The sequence below is a fragment of the Arachis hypogaea genome, chromosome 1 (genome assembly GCF_003086295.3).
Source record: "Arachis hypogaea cultivar Tifrunner chromosome 1, arahy.Tifrunner.gnm2.J5K5, whole genome shotgun sequence".
In the NCBI taxonomy this organism is placed as follows: Eukaryota; Viridiplantae; Streptophyta; class Magnoliopsida; order Fabales; family Fabaceae; genus Arachis; species Arachis hypogaea.
The window spans coordinates 93,336,622-93,355,971 of NC_092036.1; the positions used below are offsets into that span (position 1 = coordinate 93,336,622).

Genomic DNA, 19,350 nt, shown 5'->3' on the forward strand with positions numbered 1-19,350 from the left:
CTTTCACTAGGGTTTGATTATTACTTCAAGTAAAGATTTTTTTGTTTTGGGTATATTAATGTTTGGTAATTATAATTTATTTGTGCCTTAATGAGTATACTTTATATGTTGCAAAAGTCCTTTGAGATTATACCAGTGTTTCACTATGGAGGGTGGTTTAAGAGAGACAACAATAGAGTGCTTTGCTACCTTGATGGTAAGCTGCATAGATTTCCCAAGTTGGATATTAACTTTGTTAATTTTAAAAATTTAGAGGAGATGTTCAAAAGTCTAGGGTATACCGGGTACAAGACTATGTATTGGCAAGACTCCACTGTCCCTGACCTAGGGTTTGGCCTCCATATTTTGAAAGATGACAAAGAAATTAACCAAATATGTGATAACAAGATGGCAATTTTTGAAACTGATGAATTGTATGTGTATGTTGATCATCCTGTGATCCAACCAGTTGTGAATAAAGCAGGAAATGTTCCTATAGAGTTGAGTGATTCCTCCACGGATGATAGCAATGAGACTGTTGAAGATGAGTCTTATAAGCCTCTCCCACTTGGTTATGAGACACTCAGCAGCAGTAGTAGTAAAGAGTTGAAATCAAGAAGACAGCAACACCTAAGAAGAAGAGTGTGACACCTGTGAAGAAAAAAGTTAATGATGATGATTGCTTGTCTCCTAAAGCCAAGAAGAAGAAAAATAAGAGATATGGGGCGAGGATAAGAAGGCGTATTTTGGAAAAGGATGAAGCTGTGAATGGGTCAAGGCAGAGACAACATGCTAAAAACAGGGGCCCAGATTGTAATGACACTAATGGGTGAGGTTGAAAGTCCAAATGAAGTGCCTGGAGCATGGGCCAATGATGAGCCCATTGTGAAAGAAGTAGATTCTGATATTGAAGAGTCATATCAATATGAGTCAGAATCATTTAACTCTCCAATTTCATCTAATGATGAGGGAAAGAAGTCTAAATTTCATAAATTTGATGATGATACTAATTATGATGAAGTAGATTTCGAAGTTGAAGAAATGTTTGACACTATGCACAATGCAAGCAAGTATTGAAGGACATGTTTGTTTTTGAAGGAAAAGAGTTAGAGTATATAAAGGTTTTCATTACTTATTGAATATGGTTAATTCTTATTCAACGGCATTATACCGAAACATACTTCAAATAACAAAACACTGATAAATTATCACTTCAACTCACAACAATGATAAATACTAGAGGATCATAAATTATATTTTTACTTTCAATTTAATTCACTACAATCTTTCCATCATCAAAATCCAACAATCTTTACATCTTAGTCACCATCCCTAATGTGCATCTAACTTATATCAGTAATACCCAAAATCTAAAATAAGTTGCAATTTTTTACATCCTATTCGTTTGCAGTGCAGTAAAAAAGAATCTGAGAGCAACGGCAATGAATAATGCCATGATGATACATCCAATTTGTGTTGTGTATCTTCTTCTTTAAACTCCTTCATATAGCTTAATCTTCATTTCTTCAATTTTATCCTCCAACTCCTTTAATCTACCTTGAACTTTCATCTTCTGCACTTCCACAACCGTATAGTCAGACTCAGTTATTAGCTCATCATGTCACTTAAAATATTTGCAATGTGTTGAAGGAGTCTATAATTATGGACAATTATTTTTAATCAACCTAATTACAGAGAAGATTGTAAGCTGGAGTGAATACTAATGTACCTTGAAATAACTGCAACCAAAGAACAACCTATTTGGGTTATTTGATGTGGTAGATTCAAAAAGAATCGCATAAGCTCTACAACTGCAAGTTAGATGTGTGAACTTCTTCCTCGCCATGCCAACATTGCCAAAGTTGTTGCTTGAACAGCCCATCGAGTTCTCTTTCCATGAACGACGGATTGAACTTGATGAATGATCTTCCATTATCATCACTAAAGGTAGGGTTTGAGATTTAGGGTTGACAAACGATTAACATTTAGGTCTGCTCTTTTTAAGAACAAGGATCAAAACGGCAACGTTTTTATGACTGTGTAGGGGCTTCTTTGTCCTATCAAATACATTGAGTCCACGTAAAAGAATTACCGGTATATAGAATTTTTCGGTTACCATTTCACGAAAATCTACAAGAAAGACCTTTTGATCATACGGAGTGAATAGATAAAAGTTGTATTGTCATTTTATAATGGTCGGAAGACACTAGGTCCTTTTTGTAAATGGTTTAAGACTAGAATAAAATTTTACTCTTAAAATTTTAAATTTATCTTTTTCATTTTTAAATAAAATTGTAAATTTTAATATTTATAAAAATAATATATTTAAATTTTTGCTCATTTAAATATTAAAATAATAATTAAAAAGATAAATTAAAACTTCCAATCATTAATCTTTCAATAGAATCATCGAATTTTAATTGAATCATCGAAAGTTGACATTTGGATGGTTTTGTTGATTGGAATTTATCTTTTCTGACATTTAGATGGTTTTGCTTATTAGAATTTATTTTTTATGAATACAACTTCAGTTATATTTGTTCATGAATAAATTTGTTTGCATTCAAAACATTTAGTATGAAAATAATAATTTACTCGTCAATTTATGCATGTTATATTTTTATTTTATTTTTCCATCAATGTGATAAAAATCAAACTAAAATTATCAAAAAATAAATAGTGATATCCATTACCTTTGTATCAGTCTACTCTCCATAACATTGTCACCGTATTTGGTTGGAGTTCACAATTAATGCGATGGATTAACAAGAGTACAGGATATTGCATATTAATGGTTTGAGCTTTGAACTTGTGGAAAAAATAAAAAAGGAAACACAAAGGGAAAAGAGAACTAGAGAAGTCGAGGGAAACTCTGATGTATACATTATGAAATATGAATAGCAACTATTTAATTTTCTAATGAAAAGATTTAGGGGTTTCACATGGTACAGAACTATTATCATACAACAAAATACTGATCGTAAACAACCCCGATCAGAGTTTAGCCATTGTCCAAAAACAGCACGGACGAATATGGAGAGATGAAAATGAATATTGGGACATCGGACGAAACCAATATGATGTTTTCTATTGCCTTTCTACAAAACTGTTAGAGATATTATATAAGATAGCTATGGTAAAAGAGGTTTCAGCTGTGCTTGAAATAGATCACCAAGAGCTCCTCGAACATCCATCTGATTAAAAAAGCAAAGGATTAGGATTATCAGTTTATGAAAGGAGGGATTTTTTTTTTTTACCAAGAGCACTATGACTGTTCAACCCTATTATTCTTCCCCCTAACATCAAAATTCGTCTGAATAATCCAATATTTGATTCTGGATAAATAATGTAATCATCTAACCGTATTGGACATGGAACACATTCATCACAAACAAATTCTGCCCAAGTACAATGGTACTAACTACTAAGATTTAAATAGCTTTTGTTTTATGGAATAGAATTTAGACGCCTAACATCTATTTGGTGTAAAGCATATAATCTTTATAAGAGACGTCCTCTCAGACATGTTGAGAAATTGAAAAGTTTTATAGGGAAACCACTATCCCCAATTTGTATAATCCTCTTCCTCATCTTAATTAAACTTTTTCTTTTTTTTATAAAAAAAATTAAGTAGCTAATTTTAGCTTTTTTTTAGCCATTAGTAAGGCATTTAAAAGCAACTGGTTTGATCCTATTCAATTGTTTTAGCTTTGTCAAGGCAAGCATAACTAGCAAATGCAATATATATATATATATATATATATATATATATATATATATATATATATATATATATATATATATTAAATTTATTGAGAATTAATTTCCATTTTTAAACTCGGATAATTTTTATTTTGGCTTCCTTATTATTTATCAACTAAAGGAAATCAATTGGTGTCGCAATAACTTCCTATGTATATTTTTTTATTTCCTTAAATTTCACCAAGTACCTACAAATTACCAATTAAATGCAGCCTGTAGTCATCACAGAAAAAAGCAATTACCTGGTCACAGCAAACAAGCTTCGTTAGCAAAGGATAGATTTCTCTCAGGTGTCTTCTAAAAATTTTATTGTTCATCAAGCACATGCTTTTAAGCACCTGAAAGAGCAAGGTTAACGGATATCAACTTATAATACAGGGAAGACAACATCAAGAAATTAAGAAACAAGAAAAAACTACAATGAATTTCATCCAATTAAGTGTACGTGTCAGGTACCAGTATAAAGAATTCTTTTATTAGGGTACCAGTATAAGGATGCAAGTAAACGAGGTAAAACAGATATGTTACTAGTGCAGCTGCTACCAGTGAGGTATCACTCTAAAAATGGCGTGATAAGAACAGAAATTGGAAGAAACAAGTATATGACAGGCAACTCCACAACAGTTAGTAGAATGCAAGTAAACTTTCATGCTCTCATGGATTATAATCCTTGTACCTTAACAATGACAGGAGCACGAAGTTCCAAGACTCGATGAATATCTATGTTAGCAGTTTCTCCAGAACTAGACTGGAGATCAGAAGCCTCCCTGAGAACCTGTTCACAGAAAGAGACCAGTTTCTCCTCAGCTATCCGTTCAAACTTCTCTTCTGCATCAGAACCAGCATCTTGAAATCCATCAGCCTGTAGACCTTTTTCTGAGTTTGTTTCAAATCCATATGTCGATTTCTGTAAGATGTTTAGATATATGCCAGTACCAGCTAATTCCTGGCGAAGAAGATTCATTGGTGGCCTGTTCAAAAGTTGGCAATGCTTTAAGTCCTTGAATTGAACAAAATGTATACACATACAGATAATTTTAATACCTTTCATCAGGAATTTGGTGCATGCGAGTCCTAAGGCTGGTGGATGAATTATATGAAGCAGCAAACTCCAACAAGGACAACAAAATGTCCAATACAGCAATCTTCTGTTCTGCTTTTAACTTGGTCCAATATTTCTTCTGTTAACAATAAGATAAAAAGTTATATGGGAGAACATATCAAAACTTCCCTTTTTCATTATTGTTGCAGAGATTTGCAACCGCTACCAGGTTAAGTATATTCTACCTCTTTCCCTTACATATGCATTCTTAATGTTTACACACACACACACAAAATAATAATAATAATAATAATAATAATAATAATAATAATAAAAACCTGAATGCCATCCATTGCACCAAGAAGCAACAATTGTGTAATGCACTTTCCCCTGACAGTTGCTAGCAAAGGACTCTCCTCATTCTTGGTATCAGGCTCTATGATATCAGCAACCTAAAATGAAGCAAAATAAGAGAGAGTATCCCTGCGAAAATCCAAAGGTAAATGTTATATTGCTAGCACCAGATAGCAACATACCCTAACTGGAGAAGTTGGCTGAGAAGCATCTGGCACGCCGCTTTTAGATTTTGAAGTAAGATTCCTAAGGAACAGATTGTCCATCATATTTCCCATGATACGTTGACCTAATGTTTGACTCCTATGGAGGCCTCCATCCGCAGCTCTTGGAGTTCTTCCTGATGGAGATGGAAGCCCTACAAACATAAACAATTCGTTAGTGTCACTAAGTATGTATTCATTGATTCTTCTAAGTCTCAAAAATGCACCTAACTAAAATTTGAAACTCTAACCTTCAGACTGCTCTACATTTGTGTGAGATGCCGAATCTTCAACTCCATCGGCATTTGTATTTGGGGATGCCAATGTGGATAATCTTCCATTATCACTGCCATCCAGTTGATGCTCACCTACCTCATTGACAATTGGCTTTATGGTAACATTGTCACCAACATTTTCCCCTGAATCTCCAACAATGCCTCCATGCTTTCCCAGGTTTTCAAAACCCAAAGCATTGAGCAGTTCTACCGGTTGTGTTGTGTATGAAGCATCCCTGAAGATCAAGAGTAAACAAAATGGATTATAGTTATCATCAGAGAAATTACAATGAATATTCAGGAGTTGACAGAAGTTTGCACCTTATGCTTTTAAGTAATGTGTTCCAGTCACTGTCACTGAATTGATGTCCACCAACTTCAATGAGATGTACCAAAGCACCAAGAGATATTGAGACCACTGTTTGATCCGTCTTTTTTGCACAATCTAACAGCAAACTCAGCAGTGGCGGCAGCATAAAACAAACCTCCTGTAATGAAGTTTCCTCATCAATGATCGTTTTACAATTCAAGGACAACTAGATAATAATAATCACATTCTTATAATACTAATGCAATGAATTCGTGATTGATAAAACATCTGACAATTTTACTTTTTAGCAGAAATTATTTTTAAGCAATCAATGGCATGTACATGAACAATAAATTTTTCCCATAACAATGACCATCACTGCTCCACACTGAGAGAGAGAGAGAGAGAGAGAGAGAGAGAGAGAGAGAGAGATCCACATCATTGGTAATCAAATGGCATGTACATGAAGTCGTGAACAATAAACTTTTCCCATATCAATGACCATCACTGCTCCACACACACACATTCACATCATTGGCAAATGGCAATAACATCTTCAATCGAAACCAGAGTATTCTATGCAATCCCTATTCCTTTATATATTATTTATCTGTTTTACTAGGTAACCAGTTTTACTTTTGGCCAACAATCAACCAACAGAATACAATAAGGGTTAAGGGATTGGGTTGCTATTGTAGAGAGAGAGAGAGAGAGAAATATTGACTGATTGTTGGTTTGAAAAAGTTAGGGTTCCTTTGGTTTGTGTTTTCATTTTCAGCGTTTTCTGTTCTAGAATTTTGTGAAGGAAAAAGACAAAAAATAGTGAAAACAATAAAATCCTGTTTTATGTTTTCTCCTCCTGTTTTCTCTTTTTTTTTTTTTCTTCACAAAATTTTAAACATAAAATATTGAAAATAAAAAAAATGAAAATGCAAACCAAATGCGCCCTTAGTTTCTAATCTTTTTCCACTTCTTGATTTGCAAAAAGCTCAAATTCCAGAAGCAAATGTTGCATTTGGCACTCTTAAGTACCATGCAACTGTTAAATCCCCAAATAGTATTACACACAACACCCAGGTCTCATGATGTTTAGCATTTAGGGTTTAGGTCTAGTATTTCATGATATTACCCAGGAAAGTGTCATAAGGCCAATCATCAGCAAGCAGAGATCACAAGAAAGCATTCTCAATAGTGTAGTATACCTTATAGAATGTATTAAAAAGGTTGCAAAGCAGCTGAAGTGAATGTATGCTTGTTTCACGAAACCAATCATCATCAGTAGAAACAAAGCCCTCTTTTCCAGCATGTCTCACATGATCAAAAATTGGAAATAGAACTCGATGGAAAATACTCTCCCAAAATGATGTAGAGAACTTGCTACCTCTTTCATTCAATAAATCAAACAATACTTCAAGCACACAACTTCTGACTTCAGGTCGCTGATCTGATGTTAGATCAGATAATCCAGCCAGCATCGGGAACCAATAATGCTCAGTTACATCCATAGTTGCATCCAAATTGGCATCAATAGGCATTAAGGCTCCTCCAGGAATAAGACCCTAAGTTGACAAATAAAACATTAAAAAGTAGAGGCACTGACAGTAAAAACCGAATAAAGAATCCACTTCTTGAAACAGTCAACAATTTTACATAAAGTACTCAAAATTGGAGCAAAAAATGGCTCATCTACAATGAAAAGATTGAGCATTTGGGAAAAATAATGAGAATTAGGCTTAGCTTCAGACATCCTGTTATCATACCATGCTCCAAAATAGTGTGCATGCACACACATATATATGGGTGAAACATACTAGACAGTGATAGCAAAATAACATATCCCACCCCATTTGTTAATTTAGAGGGCCTCAAAAAGACCAATATAATCATTTGAAGTAAAAATGAGATTTCCGACTGAAAATACCAAACCAACCTCTGCTAGACGGTCTTCACATATCCGCAGGAGTGCAATAGCCTTCAAGCTAATACGATGTGAAGTTTTATTGTTGGCAAACCTTATCAGACAATTCACGCAATCCATGAAACAATCTCCCACTACTTGATCAAAATGTTCTAAGATGACTGCAAAATTTCCATCCGTTAGATGCACCACAATTGCAACAGAAGACTGCAATGACAAGATCAAAGAAACCTATTCTTACCCTGCTCAACATTCTCAAATGCACTCTCAACAATCGATTCCAATTCATCATCTGCAGCAGCTGTAAAAATCATAAACACACTACGCCATCCAGATTTTATGTTTCCAACTTTAGATTTTGTCATCTGCAACATACAATAGTACCAACTTAAATATAGAAAATATATCTAATGACATTAAGTACAAACGGAAAAGAACCAGAATTCAAGCCAACTAAACCTGAACAATGCAATCAACAATTAGCCTCCTTTTGGATTCACTTTGACTATTCCGCATAAGAACAACAAAAGGTTTGAGAATATCATTTTGGAAACTGAAATTGGCCAGTTCAGCACGCTCCAAATACTTCATACCAAGTTGCCTTAGAGAATCTATGGCATACATAGCAATTTTCTCATCATGATGACTCCCTGCAGATATAAAGTGATTCGCTAGAACAGACCAAATTCTAGCCCAGACCTGGAAGACAATAAACAAAGCTTACAGATGCAATTTATAAGGCATGAAATATCAAGATGAATCAAATACTTGCAATTTGCATTGATAGAATACATACCATGCGTATACGAGCCATATTATAATAACTGATTTCAACAAGCTTTTGCAAGCTGAAAACACGAGCTGGCGATTGTTTCAGCTCTTCTGCTGACACACCACAGAGAGCAGTGAAGAATTCCACAACTGAATCACTAGGTAGTTTAACACTATTCATGAAAACTTGTTCAGAAGGTTTGCCAGCTAACTCTTTCAGAGACTGAACAACAGCATCCCTGGAGATTTGGTTTGACCCATGCATGACAGTGGCAGAAATTGCAGGAGTACTTGTTATAAATTCAAGGCGAGAAATACATTCCAGAACAGCATTCCATGTGTCTTGAAGGGAATTCATGTCCGAGTCACTAATAACCAAGAGTGTACGCAACGCTTCAACATTTTTACTACGCATTTCCTTGGGAGCATGCAAGAAAGTAAACCTGAGTTCAACAAAACCAAAAAAGAACATAGTCAACTGTCCCAAAATCATAGTTGAAAGATGGCATCCTTATTCTCATGTATAAAATATGTATATTTCCTAGTATGTCAAAATAAAGAAAAAGAAAACAGAGGGAATGCAGAAAAATATCAAACCTGACAAGAGAAGTTAAAAATGCATAGCGCATAGTGTCCATTCCAAGCACATATGTAATATGTATGCCAGCTTTGAAGCCTTCCATCAACAGAACAACACGAGGCTTATTCTCACCTTCCTCCATTGTTACAGAGAAGGTAGCAAGCAAAGGCCACCCAACAGCTTCTACCATGGGCCTTACAAGCTCAATCTGCTGGGCAGTGTAGAAAACCCCTCTTTTCACCTCCTTATTCCTGAATATAGCTTGTGTTTTCTTAATGATGGCCTCACTTTCAGACTTGGCATCTTCTGATAACTTTCTTCTGGGCAGTGCCAAATTAAGAATACTGACAAGGCGCCCTTCTTCACCTTCTGGCTTTTGTCTGCTGCTTTTTCCAATGAATGTTGTGTCATCTTTCATTTTAATCTCTTCTTTGACAATAGAATCATAGATCTCTTCCAGAAGCTCTCTAGGAGCACATTCCTCAGCATCATCCCTGGCATTCATGCGAACAAAGTCTGACTTGGACATCTTAGGCCAAACCATTGGGTTGTGAGCATCAGTATTTAGCATGATAACAGCATAAGCAAGAACATATGCTGTATCAGCATTTTTAAAAAGGCTTGGATTGTCTGCACAATATCTGCCATAGACAACATGCACAAAAAGAAACTACAATTATTACATAAGACACAAATTATTAGTGGAGATAGAATTATCATGACATATTGAAAAAGTATTAGTCGCAGAAACTATATGCACAAACCAAAATCTTGAAAGAAACAAAATATCTATAACACAAATCATCCGATATTTGAGATTTAAAGTAACAAAGGATAAATTAAATGATAACTGACTTGGGAAAAGGTCAAGTACAACATGTATTTGATAGAACTAGCTTCTTATCAATCACAAGATTTTCTATCAAAATTCAACACCAACGGTGTGTTTTGCACGTGGGTTAAAATACACATGGATCAATTCCATGGAGCTTCCATTCATAATTTTTTACCCCAATACAAACAAGCTGCAAAAGAGATTCCAACAGAGGCAGAAATAAGTATACCCAAAACATCCGACCACAACTCTATAGAATGACAATCAACCCTGGCCTAGGGAAAGAATAATGAGGGGAACTTGCATGTTAAAATAGCCATTACCTCTCTGCAAACTTTTCCATGATTCGATCAATCTTTTGGGCTTCACCAGGAAGTCGGAACCCTTTAAGAAACTCCCGGATTGCAATATCAAATTTCATTCCAGCAAACTTCATCGAATCTACATAAGCATGCATGACAGCAAGGGGAAACTCTTCATGTTGACCTAAATAGTCACCAATTACAACCTGAAAGCAACCAAGAGGTATATATTACAGAACAAACATGAATCTAGAATTAAATTGCACCTACATGAGAGTTACAACCTTATCCAGATTGGGAGTGTTCTTCAAAAATTGAGCAACCGAAGCAGGTTTGTTTTCCACTAACTTATTTGATATTAGATATTCCAACCCTTTTGTCGGTTTCCTGTTGAACTAAAAAGATTATTAAAACCATAAGTCAGCTCCAAACTACATATTGACCATTATACAATGGAAGGTTCTGACAAATTTCACTTCCCTTCTATAAAGTTTAAAGACCATAAGATCTGATACCTCAGCAATGGCAGCCTCCAGTGTAGATTTATGAGCCTTGGCCTTCTCAAAATTACTGGTTACATCTTCCCTGGATTTAACTTCAAAAGAATCTTCCACTGAAGACCCTTCTTGCTGATTGTTATTCAGGTTCAATTCCTTATGTGATTGCTCCCACTCAACCAATGATTTAAGAACACTAACAAGAGCCTATGAGATAAAGAAAATGTGATCAATCAGCAACATTACCAAGAGACAATGATTCAATGGAAGTATAATTTTCCCTCAATTTTCAACCCCACTTTCTTTTACTTCCCTTGCCGCAATCATTCAAGTGAAGACATCTTGCATTTAAAACACAATTCATAAATATTTTGTATTATTATTAAATATGAAATAATTAAAAAATAAATGTGAAAAATTCTTTCATGCATATAAATATAAATATTAGTTTTAGTATTAGTTTTATAATAATATCCACACAAAAAAAAAAAGCAATTTAATACCCGATATGGAAGTTCAATGAAACTATAGAGAATTTTAAAGTAACTAAACCTCGAATGAACTACTTGCTTCCCATAAAAAAGGCAACAGTTAACCTACCTGAAGCGATGAACCTTTAATTGAAGCTGTTTGAGAAACAGCAACAGCATTTGGATCAGTATTTTGAGTACCCTGAGCTATTTTTGATAGAGCTGTAACCTACATGTTAAATTGGAAGACGATAGAGATTATTGCATTCACCAACATGCACATAAATAACTTCAATGATGTTTATGCCATACAAAATCACTGTCAGATTTTACCATTCTTTCAAACAAGTTTGGTGCATCAAGATCACAGTCATAATTCACAAAAATGTCAACAAGCATCTGTGGATCCTTACATACTTTTTCTAGCATCCTACAAACCAACACCAAATCAAATTAATCATACCCAAAAAAAAAAAGAATGGAAAAACAACATATCATTTAAGGTCTTTAAACCAGATTACAAGAAACTTTAATCAACAGCAAGAACATCATACCGAAGAACACTAAGTTTTTGGTTGATGGGAAACTCTAAACTGTCCAGTGGTCTAAGCACTATCAGCGGAAAGAAGATGCCTATTTCACCCTGAAAACAAAAAGAGTGGTGCAGAAACAGATTAGACACGTTAAATCAACAGTGGTCTCTGCTAAGAAGCCTCTATGAGATTTGGAAAAAGACATGACACATACTTTGAGACTTTCTCTGAATCGCAACAACAGCACCAAGAATATTCCAGTTGCATACTGCCAACAAAGAAGAACAAAATAACAAGATTTACAAGTAGATCCTTAAGGATATGCTAAAAAATGTAACTTAGTTCAACCAACCTGAAATATGACAGGGGATTGTGAAACTGAAGCTCGCAATAATGCATATGAAAGATATGCCTTCACCGAATCAATAAAATGAAAATTCTTTGTAAATGAGTGGCTAACTCCCTCCAACAAACCCTGAGAAAATAAAATAAAAAATAAAAAAATTCAATTGTCATCAGTTAAGAAGAAAAAAAAGTAATTTGAAACATTGAGAAACCAATTCACAGCAACGTGAATGAGTTTCAAAGAATAATAAAAAGACAATAATGTGCCGTCCTTCCATAAGGTTTTATTTAAGAAAGAAAGCATTAAATACAAATATCAGCATCAAAACAAAAGGATATGTAAGTTTTCTTTACATCATCTAAGTTTTCTTTACATCATCTTGACATTAATTGCATTTGTAGATCTAAACCCAAGGCAATACAATTAAAAGCACCAAGTATATCACGGAAAATCAAATGGACCTGTAACTTGGTCCAGAGTAAAGCAAAAAAATGCTTATGCATCATTACAAAGAACATAAGTTTCTATGAATTTTGCTACAACCTATAAACTAGCAATTAATAGATGCTAGAATCACTTTATAACCTGCAGAAGCTCAAGAGATAATATCCTTGTCTTGGTTGTAACTTCATCATTATCTTCCTTCATACCCATCTGCCAAATTTACAGTTGAAAACATAAGAGATGTTGAAAGAAAGTAACCGTGATGCAAGTATTTAAGTTGCAGAACCAACCTTGCAAAGAGTGCGAAATACCAACAAAGCATCACGTTGTACTATACCCATGCTCTCTAAATCAATCCCACTTGACAGAAGATTAATAGTTTGGGTAATTAGTCTCAGTGAAAAAAATGCAGAACAGAAATTTCTATAACATATCCATACCGTATAATCTGTTTACCATCTTCAGTATGCACGGCCTTGTCCAGCACAGCTTCTAAGCCCTATAAAATATACACAATCTTATCATAATAGGGATTAGCTAAATAGGATTGGATTAGTAACATATTTGTAAACTATTTACCTTAATATCAGCACCCCCAGCAAGATGTTGAAGTTCCTCAAGTGATGCTGGTAAAGCATCCTTGGCTTGGCTAAGTGCATCACCTAAAGTCATTTCTTTTTCATTCGACTCTCCCAAAGATGTTTCGTCATATTTTGTGTTTGAATTCTCAGCTGAAGCTGCCTCTGTAGCTGTATGTCCACCTGAAGTTTCAACCTGGACACTTAAAGGCATTACTAAAAGAGAATTACTGTGGAACCAATAGACTTAATATACTTAATAATAAAGAATAAAAATAATCCCCCACCGGATTGGTTTCCATTCTCCTAAAGATGATGCTGATCATCTGTGTTAGCATAGCCTTTGATGTTGCTTGGTTTATAGGACTCTTGCTACAAAGGCAAAGAATGAATCTGAGTACTATAGATTAATAACTAAGCATCAAAGACAAAATAGAAATGAGTAATACCTATTTAGTGCAATATTGTAGCATACTCTGATAACTCCCAACAAGGGTTCGCCATGCACTGAATAACACAAAATAAGGATCGTTAATTATACAAAAAGAAGAAAGCAATATGTAAATAAATGCATACGAACAAGAGAAAAAAGGTGGCCTAGAGAACCAAGGCGTGGTTTGAAAACCAGAGGATCGATATGATGATCAGGGTGACATAGTGAAAAAAACTGAAAATAAAAGCATAATGCATGTGTTAAATTACATCACAATTAGTTGTGTAAACAGCAATACTCTAAGCTTCTAGCTGAAATGAAAGCAGGCCTGTATTGTCTCTATTGATGGAGTTTTTCTCCCTTCTCCTTAACACAGCAGTTTTGCATAACTTGTTTACCAGTCATGCCTAATCAGAGCACTCACAAGTCTCAATTCTCAATTTCAGTGTAATTGAATTCCAAAGAAAGATGAGGAGATTTAACTTAAAATGAAAAACTAATGGAAGCCGCAGAATCCTGAGGCTACCAATTTAATGGCAAAAATGGGCTTGGCTCATTAAAAGAGCCATGATCTTCTTCATAGAGTCATCTCATCTCATCAATGATATTCTGTGAAGCATGCATGAGTAACATGACCCATAATGGTTTTCATATTTAAAAGAGTGAAGTCATAATATGCCAATTTTTCATCTTTGATTTCAATAGTAATGCGATGGTTTTCTATACCAACTGTTATGCAGCATAGACATGGTGAATGTAAGGATAAAGCATCTAAAACAGAAAGCTCTATTGCCAAGCATCCTCCCCAAACTCGAAGCGGGAAACATCGCCATGGTTTGTCTTTCCAAGTTATCTTTTTGAAATATGCCAAAATTTAGTTACACATCAAGTTCTAGAGAACACAACCTCATAGCATCTATTCAGAAAAATAGAAATATACAAAACAAAAACAAAGGGGAAGAGCAACTACATGATTTTCATATACCTTTTCTCCTAGAAATAAAATCAACCGAAAAAGTTCTTTACTGCTTTTGACAGGTTATATTAAGAAAAGCAATTATGCTGAGTTATGTTTCCAACCAGCTATGGTATGGGGTGGGGTAAAATAAATAAAACAAAAAAAAAAGAAACAGCAACGGCAAGACTTAAAAACATTTAACTTAACTGCTGTTACTTAAAGCTAACTCCTTCACAATAGATTGTATGTCCATCAATATAACATGTTATCAGTAGATATAATTAACAGAAGAGTGGGTTCATTACTACAATAAACACACACCTCTGAATTTTGTGGAAGCCACAGCAGTAAGGAGTACCTTCAGCACTTGGAGAATAGTACTGCATATTGATTCACAAGAATGAATATCACACAGAACTTATATTCAGTCAGCAAAGCTCGATGGGTAGAGATTTGCATACCTATCTGGTGATGAATTATCAATACAACTGCACACCATATTTAGAATGTCTGTAAACAGTGGGACATTTTTACCGCCATCTAACCCAGGATCTCCTTCCAAATGATCATAAGCAATAAGTTTCTGTATTAATGGAAATCAAGAAGAATGAGCAAGATTTTGCTATTCGGCATTACTAAGCATCATAACAGCTATAAGAATTAGTTGAACAACTCATTCAGCAGCATCAAAAACAGATGCACATACATGAAGACAATCCAAAGCAGGATCTAGAATTTTCAAGTTCTTTGTCTCAAATGCAAGACGAAGTGGATTTAAAATAAGCTCTGCATCAGGTCCATCAAGTGTCTGCCCAGCATTCGCTAGAACAACCGTAATATTACCACCCTTAGCCTTCTGTGACTGATCTGCTTCTGTTCTAGTCGCTGCCCCATCTTCAGTTTCATTTGTGCTAGCAACAACCCAAAATGTATTCAATTTAAACTACACCAAATACATCATGTCCAATGTTTTATCCAAAAGATGTTTACCTGGCCGATTCAGCTGACGGTGCCACTTGATTGGCCTCACTCGGGGCTTCTTGCTTTTTCTGACTTGCCTCTTTCGCAATTTCTGAAACAATAGCATAGCATAAATAATAATAATAATAATAATAATAATAATAATAATAATAATAATAATAATTTAAGATAAGATTATTAGTAGCACAACAACTACATCATCTCCAAGGATCAATGGCGCAAATTGAACAGTGAACAGCTTAAACAATATCATCTAAGCTGAAAATAAAATCATGAAAATTGAATACGCATCAAAGTTCAAATCAGAAGGGGAGGAACAACACAAAAGGCAAGACAAAGTAATTGAAACAGAGATCTAGGGTTGAGAATCGTATAGAAAAAGCTAACCTGTATAATTCTTAATAGCTTTCTGGAGGTCCTGGTACTTCTTGCTGGAACACTCCTTCAACATAGAATCAAACGCTCGAGTGACGAAACCACCGGCCGCCATTTCCTCTGGCTCTCTCGAAAATGCAGATCACATGCAGTGCTGAAAGTCGGAGACCGGAATTCGAGGAAATGCAGGCGAGATTCCAGATCACGGCGAAATCGAAACGAGATGGTTTCTATCTGAAGAGCTCGCAGATTTTTCCGGCGAAGATGGAATTCGGTGACGCAGAGAGAGATCTGAGAGATGGAAGAAGCAGAGGGTGATAGTGTCAGATCTGATGGGTAATAATAAATAAGAAGAGGATGATGTTGTCGGTTTTAATTTGATATTTTGACGTGTCTGCTTTGGTCACCGTAGTGGAACCATTCCATGGGCATTGCATTGCTTCCCCGAGCTGAGATTTCAGAACAAAGCTAAATTTTGGAACACTGACTGTACAATGAATTTTTTTACTATTTTTTTTTTTTTTTGGACTTGGAATTTTTTTACTATTTTTTCCTCTATAATACAAATGAGTAATACTAGATCGACGATTTTTTTTTTGTCAATATAAACTATTTTTTTATTGGAAGAATGGACAAAAATATAACCGAAAGCATAGTGGTAAAAATCGAATTCGTAATTAAACTGATTAGGTTATTTATTTATTAATTTATTAGTTTAATTGATAAATTATTAGTTAAATAGATAAAATTAATTTTACATAAATAAAAATATAAAATAATAAAAAATTATATATATATATATAATAGAATAGTTTTTTTAAATTCCACAATTTATTTACAATAGTTCTATGCATGATCGGTTTTTGTTCTATAGTTAATTTTTGGGTTCTATACAAAATTTTGTATTCTTGTATCTTGTTTGGTGATAAAATAAAACAAATTATGAAAATTTAATTTACTCTATTTTTATACATTAAAAAATTGAGAAAAAAATATAATAATAAAAAAATATAATTATAAAAAATTAACAAAAATAATGAAAGAAAAAATAAAAAATAAGTTGGGTCTCTTGTTAGTGTCTCCATGTCACAAAATATACTAATTCAGTGTCCCTAAATATAATGTCTCTATCCATGTCTCATCTATCAAAGGCAGCCTAAGAGTTGATCCTTGTTCTTGCAAGGATAATGTTTGTGATGGTGCTGAAGTCATTCTAAAATAATATGGAATAATAAAGGTATAAAACAACAATTATTATAAATTCACATCATCTATACAATAACATCAATAAAAACAACTATAAACACTAAAAATCAAACAAAAGACATCAACTTGCCATTAACCTAAACAGATTTATAATAAAAAAATTCAACAAATTCAAGAAATTTATAATCAAGAATCAACAAATTCATAATCAAGAATCAACAAATTCAACCAGTTATAATTAACAATATAATATAAATAAAATAATTAAAAAACTGATGCAGAAGTAGAGAAGTGAGGAATGAGGAGACTACTAATCTATCCGAGAGAGGACGCGACGACAGCAACGACGATGCGGAGCAACAGTCGCGAAGCGAGGAGCCGAAGAAGACTACTTACAAGCCAAAACACGACAGGAGACGTCGTTGGAGACACACCGTGTCCATCAAGACAAAGAAGACGAGACTGCCGGCGGTGAGGTGAGGTGAGGTTGAGAGAGACTATGGTGTGATGAGGTGAGGAAGAGACTTCACTAAGGGTTGGAGCTTGGGCTGGGAGTGAGTCAAGGCAGCTCATAAAACAGCTTGAGTTCGACTCGTTAATAGCTCGATAAGCTAAACTCGTGAGTTAATGAGTCAAGCTTGAGCATGAAATTGAGATCATAAATTAAATGAGCCAAACTTAAACTTGGATATATAAGCTCAGTTCATTAGCTTGTGAACTAGTTTGATTATATATATATATATATATATATATATATATATATATATATATATATATATATATAATTATTAATGCACATATCTTATATGCATTTAATCTATATTTTAATATTATATATATGTGTGAAATAGTAATATATATATATATATATATATTAATGATCTTAATTATTTAAAATTTATATTTATTTATAATATATAATTTTGATGTAGGACTTAAATAAAAAATTTATAATTTTTTGATAGATAAATAATATATAAAATTTATATTTTTAAATATTTTTTAAAATATATAAGTTATAATTTATTGATATAGAATTATAAATTATGTTGCTATTATTTGAGCCAACTCGTGAGTTTTCGGTGAGCCAAGTTTGAGCCAACTCGTGAGTTTTCGGTGAGCCAAGTTTGAGCTTAAGAAATAGGCTCGATTGTTAATGAGTCGAGTCGTGAGTCAAGCTCAATTTTTGTGAGTCGAGCTTGAGCTTGGTCTAGCTCGGCTCAGCTCGGTTCACTTCCAACTCTAGTTGGAGTCTAGAGGGATTACTGGAAAATGGGTGTTTGGGGGATTTAGGGTGAGGAAAAATGGGGTATTCAAGTTATTTTTTAGACCCAAAACGACTTTGTTTTAGCAAAGAAAAAATAAGTTTCGAACTGGTTGGGTTATACAAAACCGACCATTCTTCGGTTTTCATCAAAATCGGATAGTTCAACCAAGTTCTTTTCGGTTCTGTTCCTTATCCAGTTAGATTGCTCAACCAAATCGACCAAGTGATCGGTTCACTAATTTTTTTATCGAATTGGCTGGTCCGATTCGATTCGATTCGATTCTTACAACTATTACTGAAAGTTCACAAGCTTATCACAATTACACCTAAATCATTCCTTTCCCGCTATGGGCGTGTGTCTTTGTTAGTTTAAGTGCACACGTGGAGCTATAGTCCATGCTGGGACTGTCATTGTGAGTGATGTGTCTTTTTATTTTGAACTCAAATTAAATAATTTAATTTTATATTTAAATTATTATAAAATTAAATTTAAAACCATTCCTCTCTTTTATCTCCAAAAATTGTAGAGATTCTTGAAATTCTAATGGAAAATTAAAAACATAGGTTCACTCTAGGAATATCCAACTTGTTATTCCTAAATTGTGGCACGGTGGATCATTATTGAGGAAGAAAAAGAAGAAGAAATTCGACTACAATAATAACAAGTGTCTGCACGGAATTGAAACAGTAGTATTAAAGTCCGGAACAGATTGGAATCTAGGCAGATTTTGCGATGTCCCCTGTGGGAGTTATTTTTTCAAGTTGCCTTGCTTTTTGAAATTAGCTTTAGGGTTTTATCCATTTCTTTCCTTCTGTATGTGGATAATTATGTCAAATGCGCAGAGTACTGAACATAGGTATGAGTATTTTGTAGGAGTTAACTAAGTTGAAGAAAAACTAAGAAATGTGGGGACAGCGGATAAATTTAAAG

At 34.1% G+C, this 19,350-nt stretch overlaps 1 protein-coding gene across 2 annotated transcripts; it reads right to left on the reverse strand.

The window, feature by feature from the left end:
- Positions 1 to 2,839: 2,839 nt before the first annotated feature.
- On the reverse strand, positions 2,840 to 16,532 carry LOC112696144 (brefeldin A-inhibited guanine nucleotide-exchange protein 5). Of its 2 annotated transcripts, none has more exons than XM_025748758.2 (33): positions 15,959 to 16,532; positions 15,581 to 15,662; positions 15,297 to 15,501; positions 15,052 to 15,173; positions 14,912 to 14,970; positions 13,649 to 13,706; positions 13,487 to 13,571; positions 13,201 to 13,395; positions 13,062 to 13,120; positions 12,912 to 12,981; positions 12,763 to 12,831; positions 12,184 to 12,306; positions 12,046 to 12,099; positions 11,853 to 11,941; positions 11,632 to 11,728; positions 11,429 to 11,527; positions 10,847 to 11,035; positions 10,616 to 10,726; positions 10,353 to 10,537; positions 9,212 to 9,835; positions 8,640 to 9,057; positions 8,303 to 8,542; positions 8,085 to 8,208; positions 7,856 to 8,004; positions 7,128 to 7,484; positions 5,937 to 6,103; positions 5,592 to 5,851; positions 5,320 to 5,495; positions 5,122 to 5,235; positions 4,786 to 4,922; positions 4,418 to 4,712; positions 3,984 to 4,079; positions 2,840 to 3,173 (listed from the first exon to the last, which is right to left on the reverse strand). In XM_025748758.2, the coding sequence occupies exons 1-33, from the start codon at positions 16,059 to 16,061 to the stop codon at positions 3,111 to 3,113; spliced, it is 5,274 nt and encodes a 1,757-aa protein (XP_025604543.1). In that variant the 5' UTR covers positions 16,062 to 16,532; the 3' UTR covers positions 2,840 to 3,110. The 2 variants fall into 2 exon arrangements, with proteins under 2 accessions (XP_025604543.1, XP_072055604.1); XM_072199503.1 differs by having other exon boundaries at positions 15,581 to 15,829; positions 15,959 to 16,410.
- Between the last annotated feature and the right edge of the window lie 2,818 nt (positions 16,533 to 19,350).